This window comes from Carcharodon carcharias, chromosome 19, assembly GCF_017639515.1.
Source record: "Carcharodon carcharias isolate sCarCar2 chromosome 19, sCarCar2.pri, whole genome shotgun sequence".
Lineage (NCBI taxonomy): Eukaryota > Metazoa > Chordata > Chondrichthyes > Lamniformes > Lamnidae > Carcharodon > Carcharodon carcharias.
Window position 1 is genome coordinate 36,383,174 of NC_054485.1, and position 22,998 is coordinate 36,406,171.

A 22,998-nucleotide genomic window follows, 5' to 3' on the forward strand; every position below is an offset into this window, starting at 1 on the left:
TGCTTGAGCTGCTGCAGTCCATGTGGTGTAGGTACACCCACAGTGTTGTTAGGAAGAGAGTTACAGGATTTTGACCCAGCGACAGTGAAGGAACAGCTATATGTTTCCAAGTCAGGATGGTGAGTGGCTTGGAGAGGAACTTCCAGGTGGTGGAGTTCCCATGTGTCTGCTGCCCTTGACTTTTCTAGATGGTAGCACGCATGGATTTGGAAGGCATTGTCTAAGGAGCCTTGGTGAATTTCTGCAGTGCATCTTGTAGATAGTACACGCTGCTAATGTGCGTCAGGGGTGGAGGGAGTGAATGTTTGTGGATGTGGTGTCAATCAAGCAGACTGCTTTGTCCTGGATGGTGTCCTGCTTCTTCAGTATTGTAGGAGCTGCACTCATCAAGACAAGTGGGGATATTCCATCACACTCCTGACTTGTGCCTTGTGGATGGTGGACAGGCTTTGGGGAGTCAGGAAGTGAGTTATTCGTGGCACAATTCCTGGCCTCTGACCTCTTGTAGCTGCAGTATTCTGAAACCAGTTCAGTTTCTGGTCAATGGTAACAACAACACCCCCCCCCCCCCCCCCCCCCCCCCCCCCCCCCCCCAATAAGATGTTGATCATGGGGGATTCAGTGATGTTAATGCCATTGAGCATCAAGGGGCAATGGTTAGATTCTCTCTTGTTGGGGATGGTCAATGCCTGACACTTGTGGCGCAAATGTTACTTGTCAGCCCAAGCCTGGATATTGTCCAGGTCTTGCTGCATTTGGGCATGGACTGCATCAGTATCTGAAGAGTAGCAAATGGTGCTGAGCATTATGCAGTCATCAGCGAGCATCCCCACTTCTGACCTTATACTTCTGACCTTATGATGGAAGGAAAGTCATTGTTGGAGCAGCTGAAGATAGTTGGGCCAAGGACACTACCCTGAGGAATTCCTGCAGTGATGTCCTGGAGCCGAGATGACTGACCTCCAACGACTACAACCATTTCCTTTGTGCTAGGTATGACTCCAGCCAGCGGAGAGTTTTTCCCCCTGATTCCCATTGACTTCAGTTTTGCTAGGGCTCCTTGATGCTACACTCGGTCAAATGCTGCCTTGATGTCAAGGGCAGTCACTCTCACCTCACCTTGGAAGTTCAGCTCTTTTGTCCATGTTTGAACCAAAGCTGTAAAGAGGTCAGGAGCTGAGTGGCCCTGTCGGATGACCCCTTCCGTTACTTTGATGATGGAGAGTAGACAGATGGGGTGGTAATTGGCTGGGTTGGATTTGTCCTGCTTTTTGTCTACAGGATGTACCTGGGCAATTTTCCCATATTGCTGGGTAGATGCCAGTGTTTTAGCTGCACTGGAACAGCTTGGGTACGGACGCGGCAAGTTCTGGAGCACAAGTCTTCAGTTCTGTTGCTGGAATGTTGTCAGGGCCCATAGTCTTTGCAGTACCCAATGCCTTCAGCCGTTTCTTGATATCACGTGGAGTGAATTGAATTGGTTGAATATTGGTATTTGTGATGCTGGGGACCTCCGGAGGAGGCAGAGGTGGATCATTCATTTGGCACTTCTCGCTGAAGATTGAGAATGCTTCAGCCTTACTTTTTTTGCACTGATGTGCTTGGCTCCTCCATCATTGAAGATGGGGATATTTGTGGAGCTCCTCCTTCAGTGAGTTGTTTAATTGTCCTCCACCATTCATGACTGGATGTGGCAGGACTACAGAGCTTAGATCTGATCCGTTGGTTGTAGATCGCTTAGCCCTGTCTATCACTTGCTGCTTATGCTGTTTGGAATGCAAGTAGCCCTGTTTTTTAGCTTCACCAGGTTGACACCTCCATTTCTGAGTAACTGCTGCTGCTCCTGGCGTGCCCTCCTGCACTCTTCATTGAATCAGGGTTGATCCCCTGGCTTGATGGTAATGGTAGAGTGGGGGATATGCTGGGCAATGAGGTTACAGATTGTATTAGAGTACAATTCTGCTGCTGATGGCCCACAGCACCTCATGGATGCCCAGTCTTGAGTTGCTAGATCTGTTTGAAAGCTATCCCACTTAGCACAGTTGAAATGCCACATGACACAATGGAGGGGATCCTCAATGTGAAGGCGGGACTTCGCTCCCACAATTACTGTGCGGTGGTCACTCCTACCGATACTGTCATGGACAGATCCATCTGTGGCAGGCAGGTTGGTGAGCATGAGGTCAAGTATGTTTTTCCCTCTTGGTTCCCTCACCACCTGCCGCAGACCCAGTCTTGCAGCTATGTCATTTAGGACTCGGTCAGTAGTGGTGCTACCAAGCCGCTCTTGGTGATTGACATTGAAGTTCCCCACCCAGAGAACATTCTGTGCCCTTGCCACCCTCAGTGCTTCCTCCAAGTTCAACATGGAGGAGCACTGATTCATCAGCTGAGGGAGGGTGGTATGTGGTAATCAGGAGGTTTCCTTGCCCATGTTTGACCTGATGCCATGAGACCTCATGGGGTCTGAAGTCGATGTTGAGGACTCCCATGGCAACTCCCTTCTGACTGTATACCACTGTGCCATCATCTCTGCTGGGTCTGTACTGCCTGTGGAAGAGGACATACCCAGTGATGGTGGAGTCTGGGACATTATCTGTAAGATATGATTTTGAGGGTGATTATGTTCGGCTGTTGCTTAACTAGCCTGTGAGGCAGCTCTTCCAATTATGGCACTAGCCCCAGATGTTAGTAAGGAGCACTTTGCAGAGTCGACAGGGCTGTGGTTGCCATTGTTGTTTCCTGTGCTTAGGTCGATGCTGGGTGGTCCGTCCAGTTTCATTCCTTTTTTTGTGTCTTTGTAGCTGTTTGTTACAACTGAGTGGCTTGCTGGGCCATTTTCAGAGGGCGTTTAAGAATCAACCACATTGCTGTAAGTCTGCAATCACATGCAGGCCAGACCAGGTAAGGACGACAGATTTCCTTCCCTAAAGGACATTAGTGAACCAGACGGATTTTTACAACATTCAACAATGGTTTCATGGTCATCATTGGACTTTTAATTCCAGATTTTTATTGAATTCTAATTCCACCATCCCCCGTGGCAGTATTTGAACCCAGGTCTCCAGAGCATGTTCAGTTCTGTTGAAGGGTCATGAGGACTCGAAACGTCAACTCTTTTCTTCTCCACCGATGCTGCCAGACCTGAGTTTTTCCAGGTAATTCTGTTTTTGCTCCAGAGCATTACCCTGGGTCTCTGGAATACTAGTCCAGCAACAATACCACCATGGGCCATCACCTCCCCAATAAAGCATAATATACCATATGCTTTATTAACTGCTCTCTCAACATGCCTTGCCACCTTCAATGATTTGTTCACATATAAACCAAGGTCCCTCTGTTCCTGCACCTCCTTTAGAGTCTCTTCCTTTATTTTATACTATCTGTCCACTTCTTCCTGCCAAAACAAATCACCTCACACTTCTCTGCATTGAACTTCATCTGCCACTTGTCTGCCCAATCCACCAACACACCTGACCTTTTCAAGTTCATGACTATCCTCATCACAGTTGACAACTTTTCCAATCTTCATATCATCATATTTTGAAATCCTGCTCTGAACACTACAGTCCAGGCCATTAAAGCTTATCACGAAGAGCAAGAGTCCCAACTCTGACCCCTGGATAACTCCACTACAAACTTTGCCCCCATCTGAAAAACAATCATTTATCACTACTCTGTTTCCTGTCACCTCATCCAATTTCTTATTCAAGTGCCTACTTTCCCTTTTATTCCTTCTATGAGCTAGAATTTTGCTCACAAGGCTATTGTGTGGCACTGTATCAAATGCCTTTTGCAAATCCATATACACCAAATCAACAGTCAAAACAACAACTGACAGAGCAAACACTTTTTTTTAAAAAAATGTTCATATCATCTATAGAAATGTCAAATGTAGCCTTGCTTTAAGTTTTGACATTTTGGAGCTTTTTGCTTTGTTTAGTGTACCTATCAGTTTTGCAGTCTGTACCATTAATTGGCCATGAGTGATTCATTCAGACTTTAGATTCTTAAGTCTCCACACAATTTTATAATGAATATGTAAACCAGAATGTTAGGTACTTGTGATTTATTTTTATATCCTGGACGTACTTTGTGATGTCACAGGACTCCATATGAATGCAATTAATTATTTTCTAATGGCTGATTTTGGGCTTTATTCCAAAACTTTGAACTTGTAGCTCAATAAGAAAAAAAGTTTCCATAAGATTTTTTAGGATTTTTGAGCTTTTGCCCTCAAAATAATTGAAAACAAGATAGAGAATTAGTTTAAAAGCTTCAGTTTTTTATACTTAACTATTAACTGCTTAAATTAATTGATTAGGACATGTGTGCTTTATTCTCTCATGGGATGTGGGTGTTGCTGGCAAGACCAGCATTTGTTGCTCATGGCTGATTGCCCTGAGCTGGCAGTTAAGAGTTAATCAAATTGATGTGGGTCTGGAGTCACATGTAGGCCACACTGTTGAGGATAGCAGATTTCCTTCCCTAAAGGCCATTCCTGAATCAGATGGGTTTTTCCAACAATTGATGGTTGTCATGGTCACTGTTACTGATACTAGTTTTATATTCCAGATTTATTAATTTAATTTAAATTCCACCAGCTGCCATGGTGAAATTTGATCCTATGTCCCCAGAGGATTAGGCTGGGTCTCTAGATTAATAGTCCAGTGAATTTACCACTACACCACCATCCCCCTTCGAATTAATTTTTTTTTTTGAATTCTTATTGTAGCTGATGTTTTTCTTCAATGTTAACACCTCTGTTCAATTTGTTTTTCCAAATGACTTGGAAGGTAAATGTAAGAAACTTTTTGAACTAAAATATCATGTTAAAGCTGTTATCACTTGCTTATTTTTAAACTTCAGAGACAATTAAAAGATGATGGTTTCATTTCTCTTTAAAAATTCCAGGATGGTTATTGTTTCTGCTGTGCTACCTGTGGCCAGAGGGTAATGTCTGTCAGTCATAAAATGTAAAAATAACAAAAACTATGGCAGTCAATTTTTTAATGCTTTAGCTTTTTGTACACTATGCCAGGGGAGGGCTAGCCTTTTTGAGCAGAATATCATATGTACTAAAACAGTCATCCAGTGGGTTGCATGTGAGGAATCACTTTGGGCAAGCAATCACAATTAAATATCGTGAATGACTGCATTACTTGCTTATTGAATAAGACATTTGCATGTTTAGTGAATAAACATCCACGCATTCCTTTAGAATGTCACTTTGGATGCAAGTTTATGGCTTTATATTTACAACAAAACACACTTCTCTTCGTCAGACACCACGGGCCAGTTTCTCAGTTATGAGATTGCTTCTGCTCTTCCTGTCCTTTTGTTAGTGGTGCCACTTTCAGCATAGATAATCAAACACATCCTTGTCCTGCCAGATGTTACCAGGAATCCTGCAAGTTCATTTGTCAGAATATTTGCACACTTGCGTGGTACCATAATATGATCACATTACTATGCAAACTTCTCAATTCCTCTCAACAGCTTCATAGAATGGTGGCACACCTATTTGGACTTGATCTTTAACTCCTTCATTCCACTTGACATAGGGCACTGTAAATGTTGAAAGTAAAAAGGCTTCGAAACACCCCCAACCGTGGCAGTCTGTTACAGAAGCCTTGAAATTACTGACAACATTACATCTTCCCTTATTGTTGAAAAGTAGTGGCTGGAGTCTTGACCTTTTGAATGACAGCACCTGAGGGGAAGTACACTAACTTGGCTATAAACCAGCTGGCTGTCTTACAACTGAAGCTCACTTTCTGAATCGCACACATGAATAAATGCTTGTCAAACCTGGCCGACTTCTTGTTAAGAATAGTTGGTGTTTGTGACATGCATCGTCTACCAGCCATATTTCACGTCAGAGTTCTAGCAGGGCTTTTTCCTCCTCTGTGAATAGGTATGTGTATTCAATGGCACAATGAAAAGAACATCTGAAAATTGTATTGTGATTGAGCCAGCATGCATAGGGACAGCAGGATTTTGTTTGTGCACTTGACTTCATTAGATTTCAAAACTGGCAATGGTCAAATCTCTTGCTTGAATGAAGGACCATGTCCATGGCTGGCAATGGGTTGTTGATTCTACTTGGGGTGCTATGCAGTGGAGGTGGCTTGAGCTGGCTCTACAAACTTGCAATACAAATGGGACTATTTAATCCAGCCACTTTCATGGCAGCGCAGAAAATAACAAAAGTCACCTTTATTGGTGGGTGCCATCTTTATAACTTCTTGAGCTCCATGTCTGTCCCTAAGTGCCACAGTAGCAGAACTAGTAGTCAGGCCAGTAAGTAATCTGTGACTGCTTCAGGGATGTAAATGTCTGCTCAAGAAGTGCAATGGATTTTTCATTTGTTGAAATAATAAACACAGTTTTATTTATACCCTTTTGTTTTGTGGTTTACTGTATTTCCCATGTAGAAATAAAGAACCCACTGGTCTGAAGGAGTGACCAGCTGTGGTGTGTCCATACTATTGCTGTTTTAATCTTTTAAGCAAGTCTGGACCATACACAACTCTGGGCCTCCTTCAAACTATTTCAGTGCTGATCTTAAACAGTTGGTGTAATCTCTTTGAATTGTGTTGATGATTCTGTTTTTTAAAAAAAAACTACATCTTCTACAGACAAATATTTGCTGCTGTGCGCTGCTCAAAAACGCACATCTGTTGAGGGCTTTGCAAACTTGTTTACAAAACAATGGCTGGCTATAAACTTATGTTTGTTCCCCCATTACTCTTGGTGAGCTCGCAAATATGATACTGTAGTGAGTTAACGCTTTAACCCATTGCCTATTCATGGAGGAAAAGTCTCCTAAATGTGCCAAATCTTGCATAGTGCCTGGTTTTGTGGTAAATTTGCATGTTGTACTCTTTAACATTGCCTTATGACACAAACTGTGTGCAAAAGAACTGTCTGCTCTGTTCCACAAAATTGCACCCATCTATTTTGAAAAATGCAATCGTAAAATCTATTTTCACTTTTTGGAGCCCCTGCCAGGCATTTAAGTTTGTCAAAACTTCTTTAGGTAAAAAAGAAGTTGCATTTTCAGGGTCCGTAGTAACATTCTCTTTTCGGTGATGAGATTTAGCAATGCACACTGAATAATCCTGTTATTTAAACATTACACAGTAACACAGTTATATGGCTTAGTATTAGCATCACTTGTGATTCAATGTCCAATGATTGTTGGATTTTGCTTTGATATTCATATTTCACATAAATTTAAATGCAAAAGTTTTAATTTTTCCCTTGCCCATTTTAAGCAAAATATGTGCAAAAATTACAGCATGTGAAAGTTCTTTGTGCCTTTTTAATCCTGTTCTGCTCATATGCATAAAGTTATAGCCCATAGTACAATGAAAACTCACTCTCCATCTTTCCCCTAGGCAAAGTCACATAACCTCAATTATACTTGTTTTTGTTTGCCAGTCTGACCTGCCCTGTCATTCACTGGCCTCTTTGGCCCTGTCTGGCCAACTAGTCTCTGCTCCCTTCTGTGAACTTGCCCTCACTGCTGTTGCTGCTCCACTGGCACCCGGCACCATTGTTCCTGGGAAGACCTGTTCAAAATTCAGAGCTCACAAGCTTCAATTTTGAAGATTCCAAGCCCTGATGAAGGCTGCTCACTGATAAATATGTTTAGATCAATGAAAGCCAATCTGGAAGTAGCATTTTCTAATTCATAAGGCCTGGCTAATTTAAATACCAGGCAAAAACTCTTCATTATACTCTGTATAAGATTGGCCTTTTTTTTCTTGCTGTCTATTGTCATGCCAGGGATGTTTCTGCAGTATCCTTTGAACCAGCTATTTCTTTTATTCTAAAGCACAAACATACTCATTTTATATAGCTGCAATGATTAAGCCAAGTGCTATATTGTCCCAAAAATAATCAAAATATTTTGAAGCCTCAGCTTTCCCAAATAAATTATTTCATTGTGCATGTCCATGCTGTACCGCCATACAGCACAGTCAAATTTGGAACAATGTCAACTCTTAACTCACCATGAATAACAGCATGATTATCCTCTGGCATGTGCTACATTTACTTCCTTTCGTATCCTTGTTATATTGGTTGGATGCTGCTGAGGGGTTACATGGGATTAAGTGCTATGGATGGATATTTTAGTCTTGGTCAGCATTTTTGGGATTGGGACATATGCAGAATCTGCTAGTGGAGATCAAATGGGTAGCATAGCGGTTATACTAATTTAGTCTTTGGTTTGTAGAAACAGTTTGGTCTGAATAGGACAAGGAAACATGCTACATAAATAGCGTGATGGTTATGGTTCCTTTTTTCTGCTGACCCCTGAGCTTCTGAAATAAACCTTGAATTGGAGCTTGTGAATAAAAGTGAGCCCCATCCCATGATCCATTTCTGGATAAATCTAATAATGGAAATTCTCAAATGATAGTAACAGATAAGATCCTGTCACTGATGGCTGCCTACAATGTTAAGGACATCAAATTAGAATACTATGCAGTTATAGTTAGTTTCAGGGTCAGGCTAATATGAAGCAGAATCTACATTGAGTCTTCCATCAACACAAACTTCTGGTCATATCTTTGTTCTAAACTGATGTCCGTGTTTGTAATGGAAACTGCTTATGTGAATTTGCCATGCTGTAATTGCACCTTACCTCTGGTGAAGTTAATGTATTTCACCACTGACAGAAGGTGTGATTGTAGCATTTCCATTATAGATATATACATGAGTATTTAAAATGGAAATATAAACATAAGAGCAGAATCATTGATTTTAAAATTGGGATTGATAACATCTGTGCGCCTTGGTTTAAATATCCCCACTGTGCTTTTCCTGAATATAACACTTGGTCTTTACTCCCTATGTGTAAAATGCTACAGGAGGTTAGCTTACCATATGAATGGAGCATCTGGGACCTTGGTGAACGATGGGTCCAACAATATCTCAATAACTAGTGAGATTTTAAAAATTAAGAATGAGGAATGACAAGAAGGAAATAGGATGAGCATTTGAATTAGGAGCAGGAATAGGCCACTTGGCCCTTTTGAGCCTGTTCTGCCATCCAGTAAGATCACGGCTGCTGTGAACGTAACTTCAACTTCACAATCCTGTCTGCCCCCGATAACCTTTCACCCCTTTATCAAGAATCTATCTAGCTCTGTCTTAAAAACATTCAAAGATTCTGGAGTCAAGACTGAGAAATTGAGAGAAAGAAAGAATGAATGGGAGGGTGGTAAGGTAAGGGGGGGGAAAAAAAAGCTAGTTTACATTTTTAAAAAAAAACTCTAGGAATAAATTACTACCTGCAGGAATGAGACTCCACATTTTCAATTGTTCCCTTTCTGTGCCAGGAGAGATCAACTTGGCATTGCAAGGACATAAATCTTGTCATTAAACACTCTTAAGTACAGTTCTAACTTTTTGTGGTGAGGTTAATTTGTTTTAACAGTGTAAATGCAGCAAATTCTTCAAAATCATGGGTAAATTGACAACACACTTCTGTTTTTGGCAAGGCTAAAGGCAGAGCAGCACAAATTGACCAGCAATTTGCAACTCTCACTGTATCTCTTTGTGCCACAAATTTGGGTTATTTGCACATTAACATTTTAAACTCATTTATTTTCCCAACAAATTCTGGGCTTATATTTAAATTATTGATCCAGTAATGTTGTTTCTCAGCTAAACAGTCATGTGCAATTTAGTTTGTAGTAAATAACACTCATGAGATTTGAATCTGGTGTTTAATTTTTAATACCTGGCTTGTCCTTTCCACTTTTCTGGAAAGTAGTGGGCTTTATTAGTTCTACAGGCGCAATTTGTTTTGCCAAATAATCTGTTTTCAATTGGAGAAATGTGTACATTTTATATTGCTATTTTTCATCACAAATGAATTCACCTTATTTTTGTCTTTTCATAGTTAATATACCTTTAAATCAAATTTATACTTGCATAACAAAAATACCTGGAAAAACTCAGCAGGTCTGGCAGCATCTGCAGAGAGGAACACAGTTAACGTTTTGAGTCCGTATGACTAACTAAAAATAGAGGTGAAATATAAGTTGGTTTAAGGGGGTGGGACAAGTAGAGCTGGATAGAGGGCCAGTGATAGGTGGAGATAACCAAAAGATGACACAGACAAAAGGACGAAGAGGTGTTGAAGGTGGTGATATTATCTAAGGAATGTGCTAATTAAGGTTAGAAAGCAGGACAAGCAAGGTACAGGTAGCCCTAGTGGGGGTGGGGTGGAGTGAATTATTTTTAAATGTATTTCCAACCATTGTTTTATCTCTATTACCCCACCCCCACTAGAGCGATCTGTACCTTGTTTGTCCTGTTTTCGACCCTTAATTAGCACATTCCTTAGATAATATCACCACCTTCAACACCTCTTTGTCCTTTTTTTGTCTGTGACATATTTTGGTTATCTCCACCTATCACTGGCCCTCTATCCAGCTCTACTTGTTTTTCCCCCCCACCCCCCAACCGACCAAACCAGCTTATATTTCACCCCCTCTTCTATTTTTTTCTGTTGAAGAGTCATTCAGACTAGAAGCGTTAACTGTATTCCTCTCTGCAGATGCTGCCAGACCTGCTGAGTTTTTCCAGGTGTTTTTGTTTTGGATTTCCAGCATCTGCAGTTTTTTTGCTTTTATACTTGCATAAAACTGCTAAATTATTTTTGAAATTTAGTGGATTACAAAGCATATGGTAGAATGTGAAGTGCTAACAATGTTGCAGCTATGTTTATTCCCCCTTCTCGCCTGATGTGGATGAGTTTAGTGGAAAACCATAGTTCTGTTTCTGTACATGTTCTGTCTAATTAAGAAATTAATAAAAGGAGGTCTACTCAGTGATGCAGTGGGATAGGGCATTGACACACCAAACTATTATAGCACAGAGCTCAAATGTTAACTGTTCCACACAATGTGCTAGTTGTAGAGAGGTATTTGTAGAGACTTAAGAGAAAGTCACCTGTCTCTCCCATCAGAGAGGAAAGAGTATGCGTTCACAAAAAACCTTAAGGAGATAAATAAATAACTAAATGGTGATAAGGCATCTTAAAAGCTACAAAATTGGTCAGAACTTATGTTTATAGGGGCAAATTAATCTTTGTACATTGGTCACTCTACTGAGACATACGTTTTACAAATCTATTATTGAATTAACAGACTGCGCTTTAACCAAAAGCAGCAATCATTTTCACTGAAAAGTTAATTAAATACTGTATTCTGCTGTTCTGAAAAACAATTTTAAAATGAGTGATTTAAAAAAATAAAGTTGTTACTAAATGAGATTTGCACTCTTGTCAAATTCACATTTGATCCATGAGCGCTTGCAAAGATACCTGATGCTGCCAAATGAGCGAGGAATATTCTTTTACCTGATTAGCTCCTCATAACCCCTCACCATTGTTAAAAAGTAAGAGCAGCACAAAGAAGTGAGGCCCCTAGTTTGGTCCTGTATCTCTTGAATTGGCCTCCATTTCCCCATCACTCTCCCACCAAACTAGGAAGTTGTTCGGGTATTCTTGTTCAGCAATGCCTGTCGGATGTATATGTGTGGGAACAAAATATATTGTGTTTCATCCTTTTTAAAAAAAAACAATTTTAATTAAGGCAACCTTAAAACTGTTTGAATGTAGACATTGGGTAGGAGAGAATTTGACTGGATGTTGAATAGCTCAGTGCTGCTCAAGTGGAGAAATGCTTATTTGGGGGTGAGTGCTTTTTGAAATGTGGAAATGAAAAGTGAGTAACTAACTGCCTTCAAGGCAGAGCAGGTAAGAGGAGAAATTTGAAAAGAATGCCTTTTTGAGCTTGCTTTTGTTTTATTTCTTATGTTTGTGGGTTGTGTACTAAAAATAGGTACAGCTCATCTTTGTTTTTATTCATTCATAGGATGTGGCAGTTGCTGGCTAGGCCAGCTTTTATTGCTCATCCCTTGTCGCCCTTGACAATGTGGTAGTGAACTACTGCAGTCCCTAATGGTGTAGATACATCCACAGTGCTGTTAAGGGGATTGGAGTTCCTGGGTTTTGACCCAGCGACAGTGAAGGAAAGCCAATATATTTCCAAGTGAGGATGGTGAGTGGCTTGGAGGGAAACTTACAGGTGGTGGTGTTCCCATGTGCCTGCTGCCCTTGACCTTCTAAATGGTAGTGGTCTTGGGTTTGGAAGGAAAAACTCAGCAGGTCTGGCAGACCTGCTGAGTTTTTCCAGGTAATTCTGTTTTTGTTTTGGATTTCCAGCATCCGCAGTTTTTTTGTTTTTATCTTTGGGTTTGGAAGGTGCTGTCTAAGGAGCCTTGTTGAATTCTTGCAGTGTATCTTATAGACGATGCACACTTGCTATTGTGCGTTGGTGGTGGAGGGAGCAAATGTTTGCAGATGGGGTGCCATTCAAGTGGGTGGCTTTTGTCCTGAATGGTGTCAAGGTGTTGTTGGAGCTGCACTTGTCCAGGCAAGTGGAGAGTATTCCATCACAGTCCTGACCTGTGCCCTGTAGATGGTGGACAGACTTTGTGGAATCGGAAGGTAAGTTACTCGCCTCAGGATTCCTAGCCTCTGATCTGCTCTTGTAGACACGGTATGCTTATGGCTCGTCCAATTCAGTTTCTGGTCAATGGTAGCCCTCAGGATGTTGTTGGTGGCAGATTCATCGATGGTAAAGCCAATGAATGGGGGATGATGGTTAGATTCTCTCTTGTTGGAGATGGCCATTGCCTGGCACTTGTGTGCCCTGAATGTTACTTGCCACTTGTCAGCTCAAGCCCGGATATTATCTGGGTCTTGCATGTGGACGTGGACTGCTTCAGTATCTGAGGAGTTGCGAATGGTGCTAAATGTTGTGCCATCATCAACGAACATCCCCCACTTCTGACCTTATGACGAAAGGAAGGCCATTTGAAGCAGCTAAAGATGGTTGGGCCTAGGACACTACCCTGAGGAATTACTGGAGTGATGTCATGGAGCTGAGATGATTGACTTCCAACAACTAAACCATCTTCCTTTGTGCTAGGTATGACTCCAACCCTGATTCCCATTGACTCCAGTTTTGCTAGAGCTCCTTGATGTCACACTCTGTCAAATGCTGCCTTGATGTCGAGGGCCTCACCTCACTCTCACCTCACCTCTGGAGTTCAGCTCTTTTGTCCATGTTTGAATCAAGGCTGTAATGAGGTCAGGAGCTGAGTGAACCTGGCTGAACCCAAACTGAGCAGGTTACTGCTAAGCAAGTGCTGCTTGATAGCACTGTTGATGATCCTTTCCATCTCTTTACTGATGATTGTGAATGGACTAATGGGGTGGTAAATGGCTGGGTTGGATTTGACCTTTTTTGTGTACCGGACATCCCTAGGCAATTTTCCACATTGCTGGGTAGATGTAGCTGTACTGGAACAGCTTGGCTAGGGGTGCAGCAAGTTCTGGAGCACAGGTCTTCAGCATTATTGCCAGAATATTGTCAGGGCCTATAGCCAATGCAGTATCCAGTGCCTTCAGCTCGAGTTCACTCAGAATCGATGAGAACAGCGGGGGCTAAAAGTGTGGAGAGGTGTGAGGAGAGTTTGAGAGGTGGACCCTGGGACAGGCAGTCAGCAGCACCTAGAGGATCTAGTCTATGTAGAGAATCTAGCATCTAGCCTACACTGAGGAAGGAGTAAGGGTAAAATAAAAGCAAGAGTCCATATTCTATTTAGTTAAGATATGTCTGAAGAGCTCAGTGCAGTGATTTGCATATCCTGCGCTATATGGGATCCTAGTCGCTCCTGGTGGTCTTTTTGACCATGTGTGCAGAGGGTGCCTCTGACTGGAGCAACTCGAGGTCCGGATTTTGGAGCTTGAGCTGCGGCTGGGGGCAGTACAGTACATTCATGAGACTGAGAGGTATGTGGATAGCAAGTTTCAGGATGTGGTCACTGGGAGCAGTCAGGTACTGAGGGGGACCTGAGTGTATCACGCTTGCAAACCGTTTTTTGGCCTTGGGAAAAGGTGAGAGTGTCCAGAGCCAAGGCCATGACACCATGGGTGGTCCAGCTGCTCAGGGGGAGGAAGAAGTGTGGAAGAGCAATAGTGTAGGGGATTTGTTAGGGGAATAGTCAGGCCATAGATGTGACTCCAGGATGGTGTTGCCTCCTGGGTGCCCTTTTCAAGGATGTCACGAATGGCTGTAGGACATTCTGAAGGGGGAAGGGGAACAGCCAGAGGTCATGGTCCATGTTGGGATCAATGACATAGGAAGAAAGAGAAATCAGGTCTTGCAAGCAGACTTTAGGGAGTTAGGTAGGAAATTAAAAAGCAGGACTTCAAAGGTAGTAAACTTCAGTGCCATGCAGTAGTGAGTATAGGAACAGAAGGATAGAGAAGATTAATGTGTGGCTGGAGAGATGGTGCAGGAGGAGGGCTTTAGATTCCTGGGACATTGGGACCGTTTCTGGGGTAGTTGGGACCTGTACAAGTTGGACGGGTTACATCTGGATAGGAATGAGACCAACATCCTTGCGGGGAGGTTTGCTAATGCAGTTGGGGTGGATTTAAACTAAATTGGCAGGGAGGGTGGGATCCTGAAAAGTAGTTCAGAGGGGAGAGAAACTGAGGTGTAATTAGAAGCTATAACGCTAGTGAGTGAGTCTGGAAGGCAGAGGAAATGTAGGCTAGATAAGAATGAAGAAAGTTTAGCAAGGCTAAATGGAATATATTTTAATGCAAAGAGCCTGAGGAATAAGACAGGCGAGCTGAGGGCACAGATGGGAGTATGATATTATAGCTATGACTGCGACTTGGCTAAAAGAGCAAAATTGGCAGCTCAACATTGCTAGTTGTAGGGTATTCAGACCAGGTAGCGAGGGGGATAAAAGCGGAGCTGGGGTCACTATATTGATCAAGGAATCAATTTCCCAGTGAGGAGGGATGATATCTTGGAAGGGCCATCAATTGAAGCCATATGGGTAGAAGTAAAAAACACAAAAGGGGCAAACATGCTGTTGGTTGTGTACTATAGGCTCCCAAACAGTCAGTGAGAGAGGATCAGATACGTAATCAAATTTCAGAGAAGTGTAAGAATAATGCAGTAATAGCGGATTTGAACTACCCAAATATTAACTGGGATAATTTATGTGCAAGGTAGGGAGGGAGCAAAATTCTTATATTGCATCTAGGAGAAAGTAGCCCAACAAGGGAGGGGGCAGTTCTGCACTTGATATTCGGAAATGAGTCCGGGCAGATGTAAGGCGCATCAGTTGGGGCGATTTTGGTGATCGTGATCATAACTCGGTTAGATTTAGGATAGTCATGGAAAAGGGTAAGGTTGGGGAATAAAATTTTTTAAACTGGGAAAAGGCTAGTTTTACTAAGATGAAATACGATTTGGCCCAAGTGGACTGGCATCAGCTACTTCCAGATAAAACTGTCAGAGCAGTGGGAGGCATTCAAGGAGGAAATAGTGAGTACAAGGCAAATATGTTGCTGTAAAGACAAAGATGGGGGCCAAGTCTGGAGAACCCTGGATGTCAAGGGACATAAAGGTTAGGACTAAGAAAAAAAGAGCAGCTTATGGCAGATACCAAGCGCTCAATGCTGCGGAGTCACTAGGGGGGTATAAAAAGTGCAGGGGGATCTTAAAAAGGAAATTAGGAAAGCTAAGCGTGCATGAGAAAGCAATGGTGGATAGAATGAAGGAAAACCCAAAAGAGGCTTTTTAAATATATAAAGAGCAAGAGAATTACTAGGGAAAGGGTAGGGCCAATTAGGGACCATAGAGGCAAGCTTGAAGATTGTGCATTGTATATGCAGGGCTTGGCTATAATCACACTACATTTACCTTCCCCATCCACAACAAGCTGTATGTCAACAACAAATCTGCTTCTCTCATGTTCCTTTTGGGCTGTAACTTAAAACCTGGTGATCTCAATCCTGAACTTTTTTTTAAAATTTTTTAAAGAAAATCATGCTTTGCTTTCTGATCGTTCTAAGTTGTGCATGATTAAGAATGAACATCAAGCTGCATGTCAGTAAAAAAGGACAGCTGATCATTTATGACATACTACTTAGACCCGGAGGATGTGGGTACAGTCCTTAATGCATACCTTGCATTGGTCTTCACAGTGGAAAAGGACGACGCAGATATAGACATCAGAGTGGAGGACTATGAAATATTAGAGGAAATTAACATAGAGAGGGAGGAGGTGCTGGCAGTTTTAGCAGCCTTAAAAGTAGGCAAATCTGCAGGCCCGGATGACATGTATCCCAGGCTGTTGAAGGATGCAAGGGAAGAGATATTAGGGGCCCTGGCAGTAATTTTCAAATCCACTCTGGCCACAGGTGAGTTGCCAGAGGACTGGAGGAGTGCTGATGTTGTCCCATTATTAAAAAAGGGAGGAAAGGATAGACCAGGAAATTACAGGCCAGTCAGTCTGACCTCCGGTGGTGGGGAAGTTACTAAAGAATTCTGAGGAACAGAATATATCTGCACTGGGGGCGAAATGGATTGATCAGTGATAGTCAGTATGGATTTAGGGGAAGGCCATGTTTGACAAATTTGATTGAAATTTTTGAGGAGGTAACTGGGAATGTTGATGCATATAATGTATTTGATGTGATCTGCACAGACTTTAGCAGGGCTTTTGATAAGGCCCCTCATGGTAGACTGGTCAAGAAAGTAAGAGCCCATGGGATCCAAGGCAAAGTGGCACATTGGATCCAAAATTGGCAGAGAGGCAGGAAGCAGAGGGTGATGGTCGAGGGATGTTTCTGTGACTGGAAATCTGTTTCCATTAGGGTTCTGCAGGGCTCACTGCTGGGGCCCTTGCTGTTTGTGGTGTACATAAATGATTTGGATTTAAGTGTAGGGGTATGATCAAGAGGTTTGCAGACGGCATGAAAATTGGCAGAGTGGTAAACAGTGAGGAGGATAGCTGTAAACTGCAGGAGGATATCAATGGACAGGTCAGGTGGGCAGAGCAGCAGCAAATGGAATTCAACCTGGAAAAATGTGAGGTAATGCACTTGGTTAGGGCTAACAAGGCAAGGGAGTACACTATGAATGGTAGGACCCTGGAAAGTGCTGAAAATCAGAGGGACCTTGGTGTGTACATCCACAGATCCCTGAAGGTAGCAGTGCAGTTAGATAGCGGATAAGAAGGCATATGGGAGACTTGCCTTTCTTAGCTGAGGCATAGAATACAAGAGCAGGGAGGTTATGCTGGAACTGTATAAAACACTGGTTAGGCCACAACTGGAGTACTGTGTGCAGTTCTGGTCACCGCATTATCAGAAGGATGATTACACTGGAGAGAGTGCGGAGGAGATTTACCAGGATGGTGCCTGGGTTGGAGGATCTGAGCTATGAGGAAAGATTGGAAAGGCTGGGGTTGTTTTCCTTGGAGCAGTGAAGGTTGAGAGGGGACCTGATGTTATAAGATTGAGGGGCATAGATAGGGTGGATAGGAAGGCACTTTTTCCATTAGTAGAGGGGTCAATAAACAGGGGGCATTGATTTAAGGTAGAAGGCTAAGATGGGAGTTGAGGAGAAATTTTTTAACCCAGAGGGTAGTGGGAGTCTGGAACTCAGTGTTTGAAAGGGTGGTTGAGTTAGAAATGCTTCTAACACTTAAGTATTTAGATATTCACTTGTGTTGCCGTAGCCCCCAGGGCTGTGGGCCAAGTGCTGGAAAATGGGATTAGTGTAGTTAGATCTTTGTTGACCAGCGCAGACAGGATGGATTGAATGGTCTCCCTCTGTGCTGTAAACGTCTGAGTCTGATTTTCTTGATATCATGTTGAGTGAATCAGATTGGCAGGAGACTGGCATCTGTGATGCTGAAGACATCTGTTGCAGGGTGAGATGGATTTTCCACTTGGCACTTCTGGCTGAAGATGGTTGCAAATACTCCAGCCTTATCTTTTGCACTGATATGCTTGGCTCCCCCATCATTGAGGATGGGGATATTTGTGGAGCCTTCTGCTCCAGTGAATTGTTTAAATTTTCTCCACCATTCATGACTGTATGTAGCAGGACTGCAGAGTTTAGACCTGATCCATTGGTTGTGGAATTGTTTAGCCATATCTATCGCTAGCTGCTTATACTGTTTGGCGCCCAGCCAGTCCTGTGGTGTAGCTTCACCAGTTTGACACCTCATTTTTAGGCATGCTTGGTGTTGCTCCTGGTATGCCGTCCTGTACTCTTCATTGAACCAGTGGTGTTCCCCTAGATATGTGGTAATAGGAGGGTGGGGGATATGCCAGACGATGAGGTCACAGATTGTGGTTGACTACAATTCTTCTGCTGCTGATGGCCCAGAGTGCATCATGGATGCTCAGTCTTGCATTTCTAGATCAGTTCAAAATCTTCCCCAAAACCATGGTCATAGTGCCCCACAACACAATGGAGGGTATCCTCAATGTGAAGATGGGACTTTGTCTCCACAAGGACTGTGCAGCGGTTACTCCCACTGATACTGTCAGGGACAGATGTAACAGCGGCAGGGAGGTTGATGAGGATGAGGTCAAGCATGTTTTTCCCTCTTGGTTCCCTCATCACCTGCAGACCCAGTCTAGCAGCTATGTCCTTTAGGCAACTTGGTTTTTAGTGGTGCTACTGAGTCACTCTTGGTGATGGACACTGGAGTCCCCGTACAGAGCACATTCTGCACCCTTGCCACCTTCAGTACTTCCTCTCAAGTGGTTTTCAACATGGCAGAGTACTGATTCATTAGCTGAGGGAGGTGTGGTATGTGGTAAGCAGGAGGTTTCGTTGTCCACGTTTGACCTGATGACATGAGACTTCATGGGGTCCAGAGTGATGCTGAGGACCTCTCTCCTGCTGCGTAACACTGTGCCGCCACCTCTGCTTGGTGGGACAGGGATGGTGATGGTGTTTAGGTCATTATCTGTAAGGTATGATTCTGAGAGTATGATTATCAGGCTGTTGCTTGACTAGACTGAGACAGCTTTCCCAATTTTCTCACAAGCTCCCTGATGTTAGTAAAGAAGACTTTTGTAGGTTCAACATGGTTTGCCATTGTTGTTTTCTGGTGCCAGGCGCTTTGAGTGGTTTCATTCCTTTGGACTTGTCTTTAGTGATTTGATACAACTGAGACAGAGGACATTAAAGGGTCTGGAGTCACGTGTGGGCCAGAGAAGGTAAGGCGGCAGATTTTCTTCCCTTTTAAGGGCATTAGTGAACCAGATGAGTTTTATGACAATTGACAATGGTTTTATAGTCATCATTAGACATTTGTTTCCAGATACTTATTGAATTAAAATTCCATCATCTGCTGTGGTGGGATCTGAACTTGGGCGTGCAGAGCATTACCCTGAGTGTCTGGATTACTAGTCCAGTGACAACACCACTACACCACTGCCTCGCCTCTGCAGATTTGATGGGGCAAATAATTTGATTCAGTACTGTAACATTGTGATTCTCAAATTTGGTTAAGGGCACAACTTGCTGCGGTTAAAAAATATGTAAGATTAGTTGAAAGTTAACTTTTTTTGTCAAAATTGCGGAAGGGACAAGAGTTGCTGTCACCTTGAAAATTAATTTAAACCCAGATACTTCAGAACCCATACTGCTACCTCCTGCTGCAATTGCTATTACTGCCAGACTTGGCATTTTGGCCTCTGGGCAAAACATTTTACATGGTCTGAACAGTGCATGAAATAGTTAATAATAAAATCCACTGGAATCCAATCTGCATTTCTTCGTTTTCTCCTACCCCACACACACACACACACACACACACACACACACACACACACACACACACACACACACACACACACACACACACACACACACACACACACACACACACACACACACACACACACACACACACGAAATGAAACAATTATGTGCCATTAATAGCCACAGCAGTGATTTGAACCACTGCTTGGTTAGTTGACATAAAAATCAGATGTTGAAAAATAGTGGTCACTGTTTCATGAAAGCAGATGACTGGTTTTTGTTTGCTTTTTATTGGTTCGAAATTTATCTTTTTGATGCTGATGGTGTAATGTAGTTTGTGGTGTTCTCCTTGCTAATGTCAGCTTACTGATGAATGTTGTCTTTGGCAGGATGATTATATGGAAGCTCTAGCAAGACTTCACCTGACAGTATCCAGAGCATACAAAGTCAATCCTGAAATCAACTTTGAAGTATTCATCCACAAAGTAGATGGTTTGTCAGATGATCACAAGATAGAAACCCAAAGAGACATTCACCAGCGAGCCAATGATGACCTTGCTGATGCTGGTTTAGAGAAACTCCACCTGAGGTAAGTGATGTGGATGACAGAGTAACTGCTGCATTGCTGTCAGGCTTTTTGATATGAAAGATATATTCCCCCTTGGAAAAAATGGTGCATTTATGTTGTAATTAACCATTGGTATGAAAAAAAATTATTCGAGTAATTATTACTCAGAATCACTGCTTCCAGCATTTGCCTGCTCTAAATCCTAAGGCATTTTATAATTTTGATGTAGAAATAACAATGTGCTGTTATGCACTCTGCTATTAATGTGCAAATTGTCCAACAAATTCTGGGGATTAAGAGATGTCATAAATTGCAACTTCCCAAAACTTCTTGTTCCACAGTTTGCTTCACCTAAACAGAATTTCGTCCTTACCCTGTTAAATTTGCAGTTAATTTAATAGGTATAATAGTTATGATTAAATGTAAGTACCTTTTTTAATGAAGCAGTAATTCTTAATGCATTAACAATGTTCAATTTCTGGGCTACAGAAGTTGAACAATGTAAACTGGATTGTCATTCCTACAGTTGGTAAATTGTTCTTCGTGTAGTACAAGGGTATCTGGCTCAATGTGATGTAAAGGGACACATGATCTGAAACTAGTCAGCTGTGGACTGGACAGACCTGTATAGAAGCAAGCATGGAGTTAGCTCTCAGCTTGGACTATATCTTGTATATATGTGCATAGTTTTGTTTTATCAATAAACACTTACTGTTCAACCATAAAAGACTCAGAACCTCTTCGTGAGACCTACTGAACATAAAATTTGACATTTTTAAAATCTAAAATATTTGCAATTTTTCTTTTTCTTCTCTTAATCCAATCTTTTTCCTCACTCTCCCTTTCTGTACCTGATTTAACTCTAATTCACTCTCCTTGGTCATTCATCTTTCTTTCTCAATACTTAAATTTCATTGGCTAAGCACATCTTAGCCAAGATTCACTCATGTCCCAGATGCCCTGTTGCTTTCACTATGCTGCTAGCAGCTCTTTTCCAGCAAATTATGGCACAAAATCAATGTCACTGAACTGTGCAGAAAAAAGTCAGATGCTGGCTGACCAGAGTTGTATTTCCAACATTTTCCAATTTTTGTAAATACTGAAAATCTGAACTTTTTTTTATTTGACACCTCGGTGTCAGTTATTGTTCATGACTAAACGGAACACCCTCTTTCATAATACTTGCTCTATCGAATTGTTTAAAAAAGCATCAACCAATCTTGAAGTAACTTGCAAGCACTAAGCTTAGTTTTATCTTGTTATGTAAGGATAGCTTTTCCTAATTTGCCTCAATGACTGCTTTAGGATGATTGCAGCCCAGATCTCTTGAACATATTTCTCTACGTTTCCCATTTGTAATGTTTTGTGCTGCCAGCGCATCTAGGGAAAGTCTAATCTGTTCAGAACAACTAGTTTATTCATTTTCAGCTTGTGGCAATTAAGCAAATGCTCATAATACTTTAAGACAGTTATTAAAATAAGTTTGTGACATAGCCTTAAACTACTAAACTAAACACTATAATCTTAATTCAACATTAAATATTTGTTTTTGTAGCACGCTCATCCTCCATTTCTGTCCTTCCCTTTGTATATAGCTTTAGTTTATTTTTTTTCTAACTAATTTAATCCACTTAATGCCTATGAACTAGGAAAGAGACAATGTCAAATGGGTAAACTTGGGCAGTTCCTGGGGACCAATTGTGCCTTTTAACCAGTGAACTTGTTTATGGCACTATAAGGATATTATTTTTGTTGTCTTTCTCTAGTTAGATGATGCATGGAGATCTCCTTGAAATTTACTATTAATGCAAAGGCATATACCTAGCTCCTTATTCTTTTCAAAGCTCGCTTGTTGGAAAGTATATGTTATTTCAAAAATTTAATTTTAACAATTTTTTTCCATGACTAATACAAGATTAGTAACTCATCATGTGAGGAGTTCTGAGTAGAAACCTGCTAACCATGAGTTTGAATACACTGCATCCACAGCACATTTACTTTTGTTACATTAAAGCCTTGCAGTTTATTCAAATTGTGAACCATTGGGTTCTGAAACTGATCATTCTGGCTTAAGTATCTGAGGCCTATCAAAAGGGAGAGGCACTTTTTCCTGAATGGGCCACCTTCTGGTAACCAAACAACAATCTGAAACGATTTCTTGTACAAACTCTTGAGCCTTTTTAGTCACGAGAAGAAACAATTAAGATCTGGTGCTGGTAAGAATAACATGAGTAGTGATGCTGCCATGATCTGTTGACACTAAAATCTAGCCTGGGTTGTTTAGTTGTCGTTTTGAGGGATTTGATTGTGCAGGCTACAAAGAATTTAATCGTGTAATAATTGTGCAGTCGCAATTTCTAGAATTTCTCTGCCACAAATGTGTAGCTTTCTTTTTAAATGAAGGACCGTATTAGCTAAAGTATGTTGGGCTTAAAACCAGGGCTTAATTTGTGAGAAATACTCAGTTTCTGCAGGTTGCATTTTGTTGATGTGCTTGTGGGCAGGTTGAATAGATTTGGACTTTATAGGATTATACATTTTCAATATTACTGATTATCTTTCCTTTCATCAGCTTTTACTTAACCAGCATTTATGATCATTCAATATTTGAAGCATTTAGTAAAGTAGTACAGAAGCTTATCCCACAGCTACCAACACTGGAAAATCTACTTAACATCTTTATATCGGTGAGTACCTAGATTAAAACTGTTTCAATATGGAATAAGGAATGAAGGATAAATACTA

At 41.7% G+C, this 22,998-nt stretch overlaps 1 protein-coding gene across 1 annotated transcript in view; it reads left to right on the forward strand.

Annotated features, from left to right (window-relative positions):
- rragca (Ras-related GTP binding Ca) overlaps positions 1-22,998 on the forward strand; it is a 51,313-nt gene that overhangs the window by 21,145 nt on the left and 7,170 nt on the right. Inside the window, exons 2-3 of the mRNA XM_041213168.1 lie at positions 20,075-20,274; positions 22,826-22,940. Of these exons, the coding sequence (XP_041069102.1) occupies positions 20,075-20,274; positions 22,826-22,940 (315 nt within the window). The remainder of the gene's footprint in view (positions 1-20,074; positions 20,275-22,825; positions 22,941-22,998) is intronic.